The 17,785-nt window shown below is 43.1% G+C and overlaps 1 protein-coding gene across 1 annotated transcript in view; it reads left to right on the forward strand.

Moving 5' to 3' along the window:
• SLIT3 (slit guidance ligand 3) overlaps window positions 1-17,785 on the forward strand; it is a 468,658-nt gene that overhangs the window by 268,997 nt on the left and 181,876 nt on the right. Inside the window, exon 7 of the mRNA XM_062502022.1 lies at window positions 16,670-16,741. Coding sequence (XP_062358006.1) covers window positions 16,670-16,741 — 72 coding nt within the window. The remainder of the gene's footprint in view (window positions 1-16,669; window positions 16,742-17,785) is intronic.

A 17,785-nucleotide genomic window follows, 5' to 3' on the forward strand; every position in this document is an offset into this window, starting at 1 on the left:
GTAGAGATGTCGTGGATGAGTGTGCTTATAATGCACACTGCCTTTTGTCACAGCAAAATTCTAAGAACTTTTCTGAGCATTAATCAGTATTATGTGCTATACTAGGATTTAATTGTTCCTAGAGTTGCCTCTGTATGCTGAACAGACAGTTATAGTCAGTTTTACTTATTTGCAAAATGCTATTCTAGGCATGTCTTAAGTAGATAGAAGATTTTTATTTGCTTTCTTAACCTGGAGAGACAGGGAGCGAAAGTCATGACATAATTCTAAATATATGAGATGTCATTGCTTAATGAAAGTCTGAAAATGCCACACAAATGTGATTTCCCCCTTTATTTTGCTGGCAATTACAGTTGGTTGAGGCAATCAGGATCAAATTTGAACTCTGTAAATCATGTTCCTATAACTGATGCCAAAATGCTTAAATAAGTAATGAAAATGAGAATTCTTTGTCAAATGACGTGCATAGCCAGTTTACTTATACTTGAGTACAGTGAAATTTAAATAATTGATGATTTTGATTTATGTTTTTTGTGTTTGGGTTTTGGGGCTTTTTCGGGTTTGTTTTGGGGTTGTTTTTTTACCCAAGGGTGTGTATTAGCTCAAATGTATGTAAATTAATAAAAGCAATTTCAAATCTTTACTTATTTCATCAGCCAACATAAAAAAATGATAGGTGTAATAAAAAATGATGGAAGGGAGTAACCACTAGCAGTGTATGAGTAATTGAAGTACGTACCTGCTTGGTGAAATTAGGTGAAAAACAAGGAGTTTGGCATTTCTAGGAGTATCCACAGTTTTCTATGATGAGCTTGTCTGACAGAAAATCAAATTATGCCAGAGGAAGTCAACAGTTGGTTTGACCACAGAGAAATGGTGTGCCCTGAGTACAGAGGTATCAGTAGACAAAGGGAAGGGGAATTTCCCCTTCTCTTCATTCCATTAGTCGTTGGACTGTCCCTTAGTTTCTTCTCTTCCCATTCTTCTGCCTCCTGTATCGCTGTCGGTCTGCAAGGGAAGGAGAAATGCTCCCGGGGAACCTGGCTGTGGGTACTACAGGGTTTCAGTTACATAAATACTCAGAGATAAGATTTAACTACAGAGGTGCCTTTTTTTGGGTGAAGTTTTAGAAAGTGGAGTGCCCCTCCTAGGGAAAGGAGATGCATAATCAGCATAACGAGCTGATGGAGGGAAGATGGGGTGCATGCGTGGTTGCTTGATAAGAAATGTTTTTATATGCTGATGCATGTCCGTGGGAGATCTGGTGTCCCTGCTCAGGATGTGGAAATGAAATCTGAGATAACCTCTGTTGTACAGCAGATTACAAATGGGAGGTTGGAAGTACGGCATGGCGAAAGGAACACTATCCAGATGGCACCATGGTGACAGGCTTTATATCAAAGACCAGCCGAGACAGACTAAGAGTGGCTAATAGAGGGTCTCTGAAAATCACTGATGCCTGTTACAGATGTAATGTAACTTTCTCTTTATGGGGAGAATATATTTGCATAAATTCATTGATCAGTGATTTTGTTAATCCCGCCGTATTCCAGGCATGTCCTCGCAAATTGATGAACATTTCTATCAGTCCTTGGTCCGGATGCCTAATTATGTTATATATTTAGAAAGATGGATTTTTCCCTTCCTGGAGCATATGCAGTAGTTGAATGCTGTGCTCGTTCTCCTTCCCTGCCCCATTAGGTTGGAGGGTTTTTTCCCTTTAAGAATAGCCTGGAGCCATACAGGCTGCAGAACTTATCAAGATAAGAGCAGTGGCAAGTTAGAATTATTAGTTTCATGAATCACTGACCAGTATGCTTTTTGAGGAAGCCAGTCTCATGGGTTGTGTCGTTTAAGCCTAGTGCTGCAGTCACTGCTCCTAGAGATTCCAAAGTCAAAACTCCAGGAGATAGAGAGATTTCTGGCAAACCTCTCCCATAATATTAATTGTTTCATTTGCATGCTCTGCTCATCTTGTGACCTGCCCTCCCTCCCCTTTGACTAATACAGTTTCTTTGTCAGTAATATAAAAGATGTAGAACAAGCATTTTGACTGTTGAAAGTCAAGTGAATGTGAACGACTTAATCCAGAGGACACTCAGCTGTGTATTTAATGCTGATGTGCAGCTCAACACCTTAACCAAGGGCTGAGCTGAAGACTAGGATAGAATAAAACTCTTTGCTGATGAAGTTGAGGTGATGACACGCTTCTGAGGGAACATGATGAGCTCAAGGTGGATGAGCAGTTCATTTGATGCTGTACTTTGCAGTTCATTGTTTCTGTGACTCTCCAAGCAGCAGGATGACGATGCTCCGAGAGCTGGATGTGCTTCTGTTGGCACCAATGCAGCCTCTGTGGCTGGTGGGAGGCTGCATGAGTGTGCAGCACAGATTCCTGTGATACCACTGTCAAGTATCCCGGGACGTCCTCAGCCCTCCTGCGACACTGTCCGGGTGGTGTGGGGGGGAGCTCCTGCTTCCTCTGGGCTCAGTCACAACAGCAAAAAATGATCAATACAAAAAAACATTTCAAAACACGTAACTGTTCCCCTTCTTTTTTTTCTGTCTGCAACTAAAGACATTGTTTGTGACCAGTAGGGGGGTAGATGGTTTGTCTTCCTCAGAGGTTGCTTTTGTCCCTCTGCTGTGCTAAGTACAACATAGACAAAGGCTCCGAGTTGTAACCAGTCTTTGTTCAAGGGAGGACTCAGAAGACTGGGAAGAAAGTAAAAATGTGATGGGAGCTCTTTATACCAGGATTGTTGAGCTCCCAGTTGCAGCAAGATGTCAGATATTTTACCTTAAACTGTAGCTGCAGGAACCAGGGTACTATGCATTACATATTACTGGCATTATCCAGTACTTTTAGCTAGGACAATACTATTGTGCCTGTAATAAATTAGATATCAAATCAGTAATATGTAGATAATTAGCTTGGCACTGCTTGGAAGTGAAGTAGGTAACTGTATCTGCACCTGAAAAAAATGCATTGGTAAAACCTGCTTCTTATCTAACGATCAAACAGTGTCTTTTTTCTTGCTGTTGAAAAGGTTATGCCTATAATGTAGGTATATATATGTGTATATGTGATGATGAGAGCATTTTAAAATTAATGTTAAATCAGGAAAAACAATTTTTAAAGCTTAAAGGAATAAGATTAATATAAATTGGATTTTATTTACATAGCTTATCTAGTCCTGGGTTTAAGAAAAAAAGAAATTTAAGAGCTGCTTGAAAGGTGGAAGTATCAAATAATGTCAAAGTCATTTGAAGTCCAATAATCACAATTTCTGTGTTAATTCAGTTACCATAAATGAAGCATTTTCTTGTTAACTGGTTCAATATTTTTGAAGCAGAATTTTATTTGTTACTTTTCTGTTTTGGTGTGAATAATCTAAATGCATTGGTTTTAGTCTTTATGGGTGATGGATGGCCATGCTTGGGACATCTACACATCCTTAGAAACAAATCTAAAAATGTTGTAAGGCCATCCAGAAACCTTTGTTATGATGTACCATGTTGCTTGAATGTTTTAGAGAAAAGAGCTTGGTCAGTTGAAAAAGCATCAAAGGCTACATAAAGCTGTTGAGAGAAACGACGTTCAGTTGTGCCATTAACTTTTTGAAATTGCTCATATCCCCCTTGTCTGCTCAGTGCTGGCTGGGGTAAGGCTTCTTGGTCTGCAAGCGCCAGACTGTCACTCGGCGTGGGGTTTGTTTGAGGGTAAAGGGAAGAGAACACGGTGGAAGCCAGGCTGATGGCTGTGCTGGAGGGGTGAAGCAGCACAGGCTGGGCAAGGGCTCTGTTCGCCACTAGACCCTTGGGTTGCGTCCGACAGCAGCAGGGCTTTGTTGGGAGCAGGGATTGTGGGGCAGCATCCCTGGTTCATGGCTCCCAGCGCTGGACGTGGCTGCCGCGATCGATAAATTGCCGCAATGCAGCATCTCTGCGACGGCGCTTTGGAGGCCGCCAGAAGCCCCCGTTGGTGCAGGAGGCGGTTGCGGGCTGGGCGGGCTCTGGGGAGGGGGAGCCCACGCCGCAGCACCCACGCTTCCTACTGGCTCCTTGGGCAATTCCAGCGGTGTCTTAAAAGGGTTGGGTCCATCTCATCTGCGAGACATCCCGCCTTCCCATCCACAGGAAGAGCGTTAGGAGCCAGGTGAGCCACTCCAGCCGAAACCGGTAGGACAGACCCTCCACAATGGCAGGTATATTTTATTTTGGGTGCATGCAGAGAAACAGCCATGTGTGGAGAGCGATAGACTCCTTTTATTTAGCTACAGCTTGCGCTTGTAGAATATTCCTGAACAGATCATGAGGGCGTCAAATTTTTCCTGTGTATGTTTTATTTTTCGCTTTTTCACTCTGTGGACTGGAGGCAAATGAAACACTGTGAGTATTTGCTATTCAGATTGTTGTGGTTTCTTACCCGTATTGCATGAATATAAGCAGGTATTGCTGCTTCTCATGGGCAGGTGGAGTTTGGGAGAAATAAAAATTGGAAAAATAGGCATTTTTAAGCATTGACCTTTTTCTTGTGTGATGCACACAAGCACTGTCTAATGCCTTATTAAAATAAAATCCTGATGGAAAGCAGATCTCTTTCCAGCTTCACCAAGAAAGGTAATTGCCCTTGTCTAGAAACTACATGTAGTCTTTGTTCTTTCAAAGCATTTCTTTCCTCTAGAAACGTAACTTAACAACTGCTCATACATGCAAGTTTAAACTCACAGAATGTGTGTATCGCACATTCCCTTTTTCATTTATGTCGATCTGTATTAGCCAGTATTTTAGCCTTAATTTCCAGCGTGGATGAATTGCAGATGGGGCATCGCATACTGTTAGAATATAAAGTAATTCCACAAATAACTTCTCAGTCCCTTGCACTTTGGGGAGGCAATTTTAGCAGTTAAGGTGAAGTGTTCTCTCTTTAAAGGATTTGGTTTTCCTTCCTCTGCTGTCCAGACCCAGGAATTGCCTGTGCGGTTCTGTGCCGCACCGTAGTCATTGTCCTCTCTCTGGAGCTATGGAAGGTCTCTTCCTGCTGCTCTCCCAGTGGGAATGCCGATAGCCATGGGAGCTGCGGGGCAGCTGAGACACTGAAATCAGAATGGCTGCTTTGGCCAGAGCAATAAGGGGTGTTCTTTTGCCTGCAGGACCTACTGGTTCTGCTATTGGGAGAAAATTTGACCCAGGGATTCTGGCAGCCCCCTCTCTGTGGATTCCCATCGCTGCCTCTTTCAAGGCGTTGGTAGAACCTTTTACACCGACACTTGGCTAAACTGCCAGCAGTGCCATGTCGCTCTGGGGCTGGTGGCTCGTCCCTCTTTGTTCCCAGCAGGAAGCACTGTAGGGCCCCGTAGGCTCCCGCAGTCCCGCAGGCGCTGCCGCATTGCGGCACTGGGGTGGCCACGGGCTGGCACAGTGACCATCCCAAGGAGACTGAGTATTGCCACAGAGCACTGACAATGGATGCAGAAGTCCATTTTTGGCACTTTCCCTACCTCAGAAAAGGCAACTAATTTCTGTCTGCTACTCGGAATGGCTTTTCTGTGGTGGTGTGTTCCTCGGAGTAATGGGAGGCTGTGTTCGTGGTGGGGGGAAGGCTGTGCGAACAGAGGCTTTTACCATGAAGCTGTAGTGTTGAGGCTGCAGTGCGCTCAGGACAGGACAAATTAAAACATGGCTTTGAAGAATGATACCGTTCCTTTCTGATCCAACCTTAATCAATTTCTTTAGAGTGTCTTTTGGTGAAGTCCTGTAAGGAACTAGTAGCACTCAGCTGACTGAATGCTGAAACATTTTACCTTGGATATCTCCATCGTTAAAAGCCATCAGCCTGAACAAATGATCAAAATTGCTTGCTCCTTTCAGGTTTTGGAGTTGAATTGTGCTAGCTTGAAGTGAATTGTGTTTATAAACAGTTTAGAAAGGACTAACCTGAAACAACTCTTTAGATGGGGACCTGGGAAACTGTTTCATTTTGCTGAGGAGCTGATGCAGCAAATATAAGATTGTATAATCTGACTTCGTGTTGTTGATTCTTTTTCATCTTTGCCATAAATTCACTCAGGTAGGCTTTCAGACCTCTGTATGCATTGAGAACCCAGTCCTGTTTCCATTGATTTTGTCGGGAGCAGCACAGAATCCATAAACCACAGTTGCTGACATGCATGCAGTTGGGTGATACCAACATATACCACATATTTGGTATGAGAGGTCTCTGTACAACCTAAAACAACCCCTCCAAACCATCTCTACTTAACAATGAATTTATATTAAAGTGAAATAATTTCTTTGTAAGTTTATTGTATTAATTCATTGAACATGAGGTTTTCAAATTAATCTACAAAACAAAATTCAGGGGAGTTTAAATGAAATGCAATTATATTTTTTACTTCTGTGGTTCCTGTGAAAATCTCTGCTTAAATAAATGGATTGCAGGGACTGGATTCACTCCCTGCTGAAATCAGCAATGGGATTTGCTCTGACTTCAGCAGACATTGGTCTGGGTATTGTGACAGTTGGACTTGTTCCCAGTGGTTCTACGCAATAGCATCAGCCCTGAAATTTGGTACCACAGAGAAACATCAAAACCACCCTAATGATGCGAAAGATTTACTCAATGTTCAGATAAATACTTTTATTTCTTCCAGTCCAAGTCAAAATTCTGGATGTAATTGGGACTTAGAGCCACAGCAGGCATTCCCAATACACTGTACTGAAAATTTTGTGGCCTTTGGGCAAAGACCTGAAAAAATTTCTTGGGGAAAAAAAAAAAGAAAAAAAAAAAAAGAATGGAAAGCCAGTGTTTCATTTGCAGTGTTTGAGTTTAGAAGAAAAACACATTGGAGAATTCTTCATTCAAAAATAAAGCAGTGGCAGAATAATTGCAGGCTGTATTCTCTTGTCCTTGCACCAATGCTTTTCTATCTTAATTCAGGCTGAATGGAATTTGTATTTTCTGCCTAGAATTAAAGTGCCATGTAAAATATTGAAAAGCTGATTGAAACTTCTCTAAAAAGCTTTTTCAGCTCTCACTAGGCGTAGATGTTTGAAAGAATTGGAAGATGCAACTGGTACATGTATTTTGTACAGCTGATAGAGGTGATTTGATTGTGTGGGAGAATAGCAATGTCTTTCTGTGCAGAGAAAGAGAAGCTTCCTCTAGGTGAAGCAATAAGACATTTCATATACGTCCACATGAATGACATTCTTGATTAAATATCTAACAGAGTATTCAATCTGATTTTGTACCTGCTTTCTCTCTATAAACTTTATTATGTTGTATTTTTGCCTTATCCTGTCCTCTGCTTTGTCTCGTTCTGGAATATTTTATGTATTTGAGTGTTGGTGTAAGCAAGTAAATTAAGACATAATGATATGTATGTGCATATCTAACATAAAATTACGGCTAAAGGTAACACCAGAAAGGTTTGGCCATACATCACCAAAATCCTTAATTTTGCTCATGTGTGATTTTTTTATGGTCTCTTGCCCATTTCCACTGTCCACTAGTCCCAATCTCTTTAGCTGGAGAGTTTACCCAACATTTTCTTGCTGCAAGTCCTCTTTTTCCCTCTCCCCTGCTCTTAACCTCAGCTCCTGAGCTTGCCCATCTCAGAGACTCTAGCCAAGGCACAGCCAGACTCCGGGAGCAGTTAATGCAGTAATTACAGTGTTTAAGTTAATATGACCTAAAGTTATCGCTGGGGGCAAATGTGAGCATCCTGGTTTTTGCCAGGTGACAAAACAGGCATTTTAAACAAATAATCTATTATTGTAATAATTTAGTTTTCCTAAAACCTGATGTTTTTGAAAGGAATCTCCTCCCTTCAAGGGGAAAAAAATCTGCCTTAAGCATCTGGCCTTTATAGTAAGCTTGAATAGTTAAAATCTGACAGTTATATGCAAATTAAAATTAGCCACAGAATGGGAAGAACCAGACAACTGTAGCAGTAAACATTCTGGCAGTTTCGTGCATACTTCTGTGCTAAGCTTATTTACTTTATTTTTTCCATACATTTCTAAAACAAAGATTTTCTTTCCTCTGTATCCTTGAGATGTTCATACTTCTGATGTCAGCTTCCCAAGTTAACCATGCTGGAGCCTCTCACGTTGCTGTGATGAAAACACTTGTGAACACATTGTCAAAGGACTTAATACTAGGACAAAAACCACAAACTGGCAACCAGTTATTTTTATTTCAGTGGCTTCTCTGTGTCACCTGGAGACTATTTAGACTATTATTTGCCTGGGCTAATGTGTTTAAAAATAGCACTTGTCTGGTGCCAACTCATTTTAGAGTTGGGTACAAATATTGAGACAACCCCCAAGCTGTTATTGCTTGTGCTGCTAATTTGAGGTGTCAGCTCAGAGCTCTGCTGCTCCATGTCAGTGAATAAGGCCCCTTGTGAGATCATTATGTTTTCTAACAGTGCCGAGTAACGGATTAATCAGTGCAGCATCAGTTGCTTTCATTATCTGCCCACATGGTCGTTGTGGGCTTTAACTTAAACAGTCTGTGGTGAGATCAAGGAATTGAGAACAAGAGGCACTCGGGGCTCACCACAACTCAGAGGAGATGCAGTTGAGTTTTGTGCGCTGCCTAACAAGCAAACCTTGGATGCCTTGAAAGTCGAGGGTGACTGCACTCCGTGCTGAGGGATGGAGTGCCAAGGCCACCTTGCTTTTTCATCAGAGGCCATAAGAAACAGTAAATATTTAATTCGATGCAAATTCCTCCTGCTCTGTGTGAAAAATAGCTCTTCACAGCTATTGGAAATACAGCTCCTTTTGCCCTACAATCTGAAAGTTAATTACAAACATTAATTATGGCAGTGTATGAAACTCAAGTCTTGGGTTTATTACTAAATATAGACTTAGATTAATTTTTTTGAATTGTGACTGTTATTTTTATTGGGTGCTATATGAGGGCTGGAGGGGGTCAGAAGTTTTCATCCACTGTCCCTCTCTGGGGCAAGCCCATTGAATCCAATGCCATTCCTGACAGGGAATTTTATTACAGGCTTCCCTTCCTATTGCTGCACACTCTGTAACAGCTCTTTGCTCTATTTTTCCTGTTCTCACTGTAAGAAAAATTCTCCCAATATCTAATGAAAATCCCTCTTCTTGAAATTAAAACCCGTTAGTGCTTTGCTTAACCCCTGGGTGAATACAAGAGACAGAGGATATCTTTTTCCTTTGCAGTGGCATTTCATGTAGTTCAGTGGAGGTTTATAAGTGATGTGAACATGCTAACACAGAGGTCTGAGGTAATGGCACTGTCAGTACTAAATTATGCTGTTGGTGCAGCTCCCAAATTCATATTTCATCTCTGTATTTCAGACAGACCCTGAAATCCTCCTTTTATATGCATAAATCCTGATGGTGATGTCTAATCTTGCATAGGCTCAACAGTTTCAATCCACATGCACACTGAGACAAGATTCCTTCACTTTTCTTTACCAGCACTACACACACAGGTATGCCCCAAAGCTTTGAGGTCTTGGATAAGTCATGTTTCTGGCACTGCCAGGGACAGAGTAGTGCTGTCTTCTGAGCTCCACTGGCAACTTAGGCAGAGCTGCTCAGCATTTTTTTGCTTTTCATTTTTTTGCCTCACTTCACCCACTTCTGAGTAGAAGTAACATTATCAAAAAACCTGTTAACACAAGAGGCTTAATTATGCTTGGACATGCCTTGGTTAAGTCTGAATGAATTTCCTGGTTTCATTTAGTGAGTATATATAGTTACACTGGGGACAGGAGCTGGGAGCCATGGCAGTGGTGGGAGAGGCAGAATCAGGGAGTATGACAGTAATTCACTCCTGGGAACATTCCCAGCTTGCAGACACACCATTTGTAGCTATCCATTGCATGCACACGGATAATAATCTTGCATTAGGCCCAATTACATGGTGTTATGGACACACAACACAGGGATTACACACCCAGCCAGGAGCACCCCTTGACAGAGCAGTGGGGTAATTGGAGGAGACAGGAGGAAATGTTAGTTGTTAGTGCTACCAGTGCTGCAGGGCCTGGCGCAGCTCAGCCCCACCAGCCCAGTCCCCTTTGCTTTGCTGCTCCATTTCAGTGTCTCAAAACCCAGATTTATCACACAGGGAGTTAACCCAGCACCACCTTTTCACAATGTGTTGAGAGAGTTTTGAGTGGGAAAAGGAGCTGAACGTGGTTGTTTAACTTAAGAGTGAAGCCCACAGACACATGGAAGCCTGTGCTGCCAAAGAAAGGCTGGAGTTCGTAGGATTCCTGATACCAAATCCTGTGCGTTAGGATTCCTGATACCAAATCCTGTGCGTTAGGATTCCTGATACCAAATCCTGTGTGTTAGGAACCTGTGAATAACTACGCTGCCCAAACATAGAATGCATTCAAACCCAGCAGTGCTCTAGTACGTGAGCTGCTGCCTTTGCAGATCTCTTTCTCCATTTACCAATCAGCAAATGGGTCTGAAGTTTTCTTTCTAAGTGAGAATTTTGCCGATTCTGTGGTGTCCCGTGGTCAGCCAAATGTAATACAAAAGCAGCCTGTTGTGGATCAAATACCTGAATGGTCAGCACAGCAGACCTCTAGTAACTATGGGAGATGCTTACTAAGGCCTGGGGGAAAGTGTTTTCCCAGTTTGAATTAAGTTTGAATTAAAATGTCTCGGTTTGATGAGCTGTTTTGCTAATTAGCTGCAGATGTAGCATAGGAAGGAACCCAGTCCCAGTTACTGACAAGTAAAGAGCAAAGAGCATCTTCAGCACCCAACAGGTTCCCCCCTGCCCCTTTCACTTGAATCTGTTCCAGTTGAGACAAGAAGCATCACTGTGGCTATTGGACTGTAATGCTGCACATTATGAAAATGCCTTGTACCTAGAAAAATTGACATTTGCATAGGTTTTTTTTCCTTTTGTCAATAATCAGCTAGGACACCAGACTTTTTTAAAAGTGGGATGTAGCAGGGGGTATTGTTATCAGTGTTGTGTGTAAAACAAAAAAATCAACCCTCCTATGTATTTTCTCACTTGAAGTATGACTGGAAAACATTAGGATGGTCACTTTTTACTAAATAGTTAATGTTTCAGATATTGTTGTTGTGTTGTTTAACATTTTCTGTCAGAGGACATCCTTTTGGTACTAAACCAGATTAGAGCACGTGGATATGTTGCCATGAAAGTATGATTTCAGATTAAAAAGTTGACAGGCATGCTGATGTTTATTATATGCTCTCAATTATATTAATTGAATTCTAAGTAAGGGATGCAGAATCTCTGTGTAGTCTGTGATTTGCAGAACTGAGTTTGAATATTGACCTGACAACCTTGGATTTCTGCTCTCTGAATTAGTCCAAGGGACCTGAAAGGGTGCTTAGAGTTTCAGAGTTTTTAAAATAAAATACTTCTACTATTAGTAGGGTTCAAAATTTGAGTAGTTTCCTTTTTTTCTCAAGGCCTCTGTCATAAAACTTGTGTGATTTCCTCTAGCATTAGAAGTATTTATTTTTTTTTTCTGGCTCTTATCAGTCCTGTGCAAGAAGAATAAAGAAGAATGCATAAATATTACAGAAAAAAACCACAGACATACCATTTGTTCCTGCAGCTTAGTGATATTTAATGTATCAGTCCACACTGAGTCTGGAATTACTAGCTCTGTGTCAGGGAACTGCAGTGGTGTTCATGAATGTGGAGCAAGTCAGAAGAGAACAAAAATGCAACTGCATGAAATTAAATTTACACTAAAGTTTGAGGAAGGACATTAGTAATTGTTTTCAAATCGTGACAGGATTGCAGACTGAGCACTCTTTCCTTTAGGAAAATTTTGATTAGTAGGGGCTGTAAATCAGCTTTATTTTTCAGAAGGAGGAAAGCGGCTCCACGTGTGCCTGTATCCAGTTTGGGTGACAGGCAGAGCAGTGAGTTAGGAGAGCAGCTCCTCTGGGGCAGTAAATTGGAGTCAGTGGGACTCTGACAGTTCACAGTGCTGGAGGATGTGCCACCTCCAAGACTGCTGATCTCACGTTATGCATCTTCCAAGTAGTCCTTGGAGGATCCTTAGGGCTGCTGCACTCTGCTTCTGCTTACCCTGCAAGATCTGACAAGGATCACGGCCCAAGGTGGGAAGTTGGCTGGCATAAATAATATTGTCTATAACCCCAGCCTCCTGAGTCAGCATTTTGGGTGTGAATAGTTTACAGGGAGAGGACTTCTAAATGAGAGGACAGTGCTTTTTCAAGGGATGTGTTTGATTCTGGAAGAGGTGGGATGTTTAGGGCTGAGGGCCACTCAGCAGAATATGTGTCCCCATACGATGTTGGAGGAGTCAGAAGATTCTGGAATTCCTATTTTTCACAGGTTCCTGGTATTTATGAATCTCTTTCTATAGATTTGAATTCTGGGTGAATCATTTGGAGCAGCCAGCAGACTACAGGGGTGTCATTTATTCCCTTCACATACTAAAAATGCTGCTGTATTGTGTGTTCACCCCTGTCAGGACACATCTCTGAAAAGTCACTGCTGGGAAGGAATCATGTGCATGATGGAAAGCTTTGCAGGGTGTCTCTAGAGCACATCTTCACCTGAACATGTTCCCATTCCAGAGTTTCCACTGCCTGGGAACTGAGTGATGTGCAGCCAGAGCAGCAGGGTTAAATTCCTGCAGCTCCAGCTGGGCTGTAGTGCAGACAGTTCACTGCCAATTAGTGCCTTTTGCAGTGTTTGGCCTCCTCTGTTCTGAAATAATTGCTGTTATCATAGATGTTTTATTGCCTTCATTATAGTTAACATTTAAATATCAATGAAATAGTATTCTACTAAGTCATCTGTGCAGTAGCTGTCTGCTAGAGTTATCCCTGAAATTTGTGTTTAAGGAGAGAATTAATTCAGCACTGATTTAGGATTCTTAGAAAGAGGGTTATATATTTGTCAGTGAACTATGGGAAACCTTTGCTTATTTGAAAATAAGCAAGTATTTGAAACCTTTGCAAAACCTGAGCCACTCGCATTTGATATCTTGTGAGCAGAAATGCTGTGTGATTGGAATAATGCTTAATCTGTTAAATAGAAACATTTTAAGAACTTTTAAAATATATTTGAGTCATCAAGTCAGACACTGACAGGTGACCTTTCTGCATGCAGATGAATTGCTCTGGGAGACAGGGATGTGCTCTCTGCCTTCAGTGCAGAAGGAAGCTCACTGTCACAGCCTGTTCTGCCTGAATCCAATCCACATCCTTTAGAAATCAATAGAAAAATCTCTCTTGAATTCCTATGGACCCCACTGACTCCTGTAGTGCCATATGTGACTGATTCAGGCATCAGCTATGTCTGTGATTTAATGTTTGCGAGCTGACTTCTCATGTGGCTTTTATTTATCACTGCATACCTAAAATCTTCCGTCTGAGTGCATAACTCATTTTAAAGTAACAGGCAACTAAGGCAGAGGGGTTGCCTCAGAATTATATTTTTATGTTTACAGGAAAAAAAATGGTGGTGCGATTATAAATTCTGTTTCTGAGCCCTGTTAGAACTTCCCAACATGTAAAGAGCAAACACATACAGATACTGAAGGGGGTGTGTGTGTGTGTGTGTTGATGTTTATATTCATGCACTCTTAGTGGGTTTGTTCACTTTCTGAAATTGTTGTTCAGGCTTGTTTTTAGCTCACTGACCACAAAAGACTTCGGTTACATCACTGGATAAATAAGGGAATGGAGCACAAGCAATTGTATGACAGAGAGGTTCATTTTGCACCCTGAAATCTGCCCCAGTGGGACGTGAGTTGTCACTGTGACCTTAGCAGGGATTGAGAGGCAGAGCTTCCAGCCCTGCAGATGGACACTGGTGCTCAGGGTGCTCGCTGCCAGCCCTGCAGGCACAGCACAGCAGAGCCAGCCCTGCAACCACAGCACAGCAGAGCCAGCCCTGCAGGCACAGCACAGCACAGCAGAGCCAGCCCTGCAACCACAGCACAGCAGAGCCAGCCCTGCAGGCACAGCACAGCACAGCACTGCAGGCACAGCACAGCACAGCACTGCAGGCACAGCACAGCAGAGCCAGCCCTGCAGGCACAGCACAGCACAGCAGAGCCCTGCAACCACAGCACAGCAGAGCACAGCAGAGCCAGCCCTGCAGGCACAGCACAGCACAGCACTGCAGGCACAGCACAGCACAGCAGAGCCAGCCCTGCAGGCACAGCACAGCACAGCACTGCAGGCACAGCACAGCACAGCACTGCAGGCACAGCACAGCACAGCAGAGCCAGCCCTGCAACCACAGCACAGCACAGCACTGCAGGCACAGCACAGCAGAGCCAGCCCTGCAGGCACAGCACAGCACGGCAGAGCCCTGCAGGCACAGCACAGCACGGCAGAGCCCTGCAGACACAGCACAGCACAGCACTGCAGGCATAGCACAGCAGAGCAGAGCCCTGCAGGCACAGCAGAGCAGAGCAGAGCACTGCAGGCACAGCACAGCAGAGCCAGCCCTGCAACCACAGCACAGCAGAGCAGAGCCCTGCAGCCACAGCACAGCACAGCACTGCAGGCACAGCACAGCAGAGCCCTGCAGGCACAGCACAGCATAGCAGAGCCCTGCAGGCGCAGCACAGCACAGCAGAGCACTTCAGGCTGGCAGGCACAGCTGCCAGAGGGGCTGGCAGCTCCGAGAGCTGACTTCCAGCTCTCCTGCTGAAGTTGACAGTCTTTCCACTCATCTTGCCCTTTAAATTTATAGTAGTCTGTCTTGGAGTCCTTGCGTATTGAGAACCTGAATCCACAAACCCAGTGGTTTGTACACCCATTGGTCCCAATACTTGGCTGTGTGTTTCTTGTCCAATTTTTAATGTCTTTAAGTTTTCAGAGGATCTGGAATAAATACTACATGTAACACTATATGTTATCGTGTGCTAAGACTGACAGCTCTTATCAGCCTGGTGTGTGAATGTGTGTGACTTGACTGATGCAGATCTCTGACAGCGAATCTCACATGCAGAGTCCAGATTTTCAAAGCTCTGCTTTTACTGGCATAACTCTCTCTGCTCAGAAATTTGGAAAGGAAGGGTAATTTTGCTCTGTTGGTGCAGTTTGCTGTCATGGGTATGTCATCCCCCAAGCTGGCTCCAGATTGCCAGTTCATCCATCTGGTGCAGCACTGTTCTGGAATACCAGCTCTGATCCTGCTGGAAGAGTGCTTGGGTGCTGTCCTGCCAGGGTGCAGCACAGCAGCAGCAGCAAAACAGGCTGCCAGTGTCAGAGCTGCTCCCACCCTGCTCCTGAGTGTGCCTGTGCAGAGCCAGGCTACCTGCAACCTCCTGGCTTTGCCAATGTGTGTGTGTGTGTGTGTATGTGTGTGTCTTCCTGTGTACCCAAAACCCAGTCTTAATAGGGAAAAATCTAATTAGCTGTAATCTGCTGACGTTTTAGATGATGGCTCTGCCAAGGGATTTCTAGGCAGAATTGTAAAAATGGTTTTTGAATTGGCAGATGACCAAGAAAGAGAGTAAACTCCTGGAAGACTTTTCTAGAGCTTTTGGTTAAATGTCCTATATAAATACATGACATTGGAATAGCTGAGTAGTTCAGGGAAGGATGACGTGCTGTTGGGTTACTTCAGCAGGTATGTATTTATGTATTCTTTAGCACATGCATAAGCACACAAAAGCACTGTCTTCTGCCAGAGTGACCCTGTGTAATTCTGTGCCCCTTGTGGAAAGTAGAGGTTGCTCCCTGCCCTGGTGCTGTGGACGCCACATGTTTCAAACAGGCAGTGGCAGCACTGGCCATGCTGGGACACTGAGTGGTCGCCAGCCCTGTCCTTTCTCATGACAAACTGGGCTACTGTGTTTGCAGATTTGGTGCACTTGCAGCATGGCAATTATGCTCTGTTGAAGTGCTTTCCATTTCCTGTGCTATCTTGATAAACTTTACAGTTTCTAATTTGCTGGAGAGTCATTGATATAATTAGGAGCTACACAAATGGGAGCAGCACACTGAGCTGATGGTAATCTCAGTTCATTCTTCCTGAGAAGCTCTAAAGGGGTCCCTCCAGCAGTTGAGATTGTCACTTTAGGCTCTGCTTTGACAGAGCAGCAGCAATCCTTCTGTGCCTGGGTCAGGACATGCTTTATTACAGGCTACTCCACTCCCCATATGTCTTTTCCTGAGGAAAGGGAGGAGAGGGAGCCCATCCATCCGTGTGTTTCTGAGGAGCAGTGGGAGCTCTCTGTCTGTGCCACTGGGCTGTGCTAACAAGCCTGTGAGAGCCAACAGCTCTCTTTTGGTCACACTACTTCAAAATCCTTCCAATTGCCTTTAAATGCTGTGCCCAAGTCTGATTGTCCCCCACTCAGGCTGCACCAGGTTTTCAAAGTGGCTGCTGAACAGACAGGTCTGCATCTGTTCCAGTAGTTGATAAAAACTCATCTTCTGTACCCTCATTACCCAGACGTGGCAAACAGTGACCTCCAGCTGTCCTGAGACTGCTGGTGGTTGCTTTCCCTGAGCAGCATCTTTCATGGTATGTCACAAGTTGTCACAGCTATCAGGGAATGTGTCTTGCTCATTGCCAAGAATTTTAACTGGTTGTTTCTGTGAATGGTGTGTTGGTGAAGAAATGGAAATAATTGATCAATCTATTTTTTTTTTCTTTTTTGTCTCCTAACAGTACCCTCAACAACAACAACATCACTCGCATTCCTGTTACCAGCTTCAATCACATGCCAAAGATCAGGACTCTGTAAGTAGAATCTTCTAATATTATAATACAATCCTGAAGCTGTAAGCCAACTTTTTGGCTGTTTGTCATCTGTGATAATCTCATTTCAGTCCCTCAGGCTGTCTCAGGGGCCTGGGTGGTTGCAGGGCTGGGGAGCCCAGGTAGGCTTGTGATGGGGACTGGTGCCCACAGAGCCCTGAGAGCCACTGTTCTGGATCTGCCCAGTGTTAAGTAAGAGTCAGTTTTATCAAGATTTTGAATTTACCCAGAAAATAAAGTGGCTTGTTTCCCGCCCCCCCACCTCCCCCCACCCCCCCACCTCCCCCCACCCCCCTGCCATGGGAAAATTCCTAATGTGGAATGTGTTCCAAGCTGGAACATCAGCAAGATCATAAAAAAATGCTCAGATGGATCAAATTATTGGATTTTGTTAATATCCTGTGTTTAAATCCCACTTATTCTTTTCAAATTCAAAGTACTAATTTCTGAAACAAGGCATTTTTAAAGCACATGAAAAAAGCATCTTTCCAGATACTTTCTGAAACAAAATGCCACTTATTGTGATATATATTTTTTTTTTTATAAAGGCTTCTCTCATATCAAATCCATTTGTTTTTGAGATGCATGCCATTGCATTGGAAAAGCTCCATCCTTTAGTAGCTCAAAATACAAAGTCTGTGAAATTACACTAAGCATTTGTATAATTTAGCCATAGCCTACCAAAACCATTTCCTTAAGTAAATTATTTCTTTAAATTCCTTTAGGGAATGCACAGCTTCAGGAAAAGTCATGTCTAAACAAAGCACCCCTGTTTTTCCTCCAGATTCTCAAACTCATCCAAGATGTATTTAATTCTAAAGGCAAAGAAAGGGAAATAGTAGCTAGCCTGAAAATTTTCTGTGCCACTGAAAAAATACAATACTTCAAGGATGCTATGCATACATGTGCAAAATCATATTAAATAAATTAATGGAATTGAAGAAAAATGGCTCTTGCTTATGTCAATCTCTGTAAGAGAACCTCTGACTTAAATTTGCATTCTTCATCAAATGATGACATTGTTAG

The sequence above is a fragment of the Cinclus cinclus genome, chromosome 14 (genome assembly GCF_963662255.1).
Source record: "Cinclus cinclus chromosome 14, bCinCin1.1, whole genome shotgun sequence".
NCBI classification, from domain to species: domain Eukaryota; kingdom Metazoa; phylum Chordata; class Aves; order Passeriformes; family Cinclidae; genus Cinclus; species Cinclus cinclus.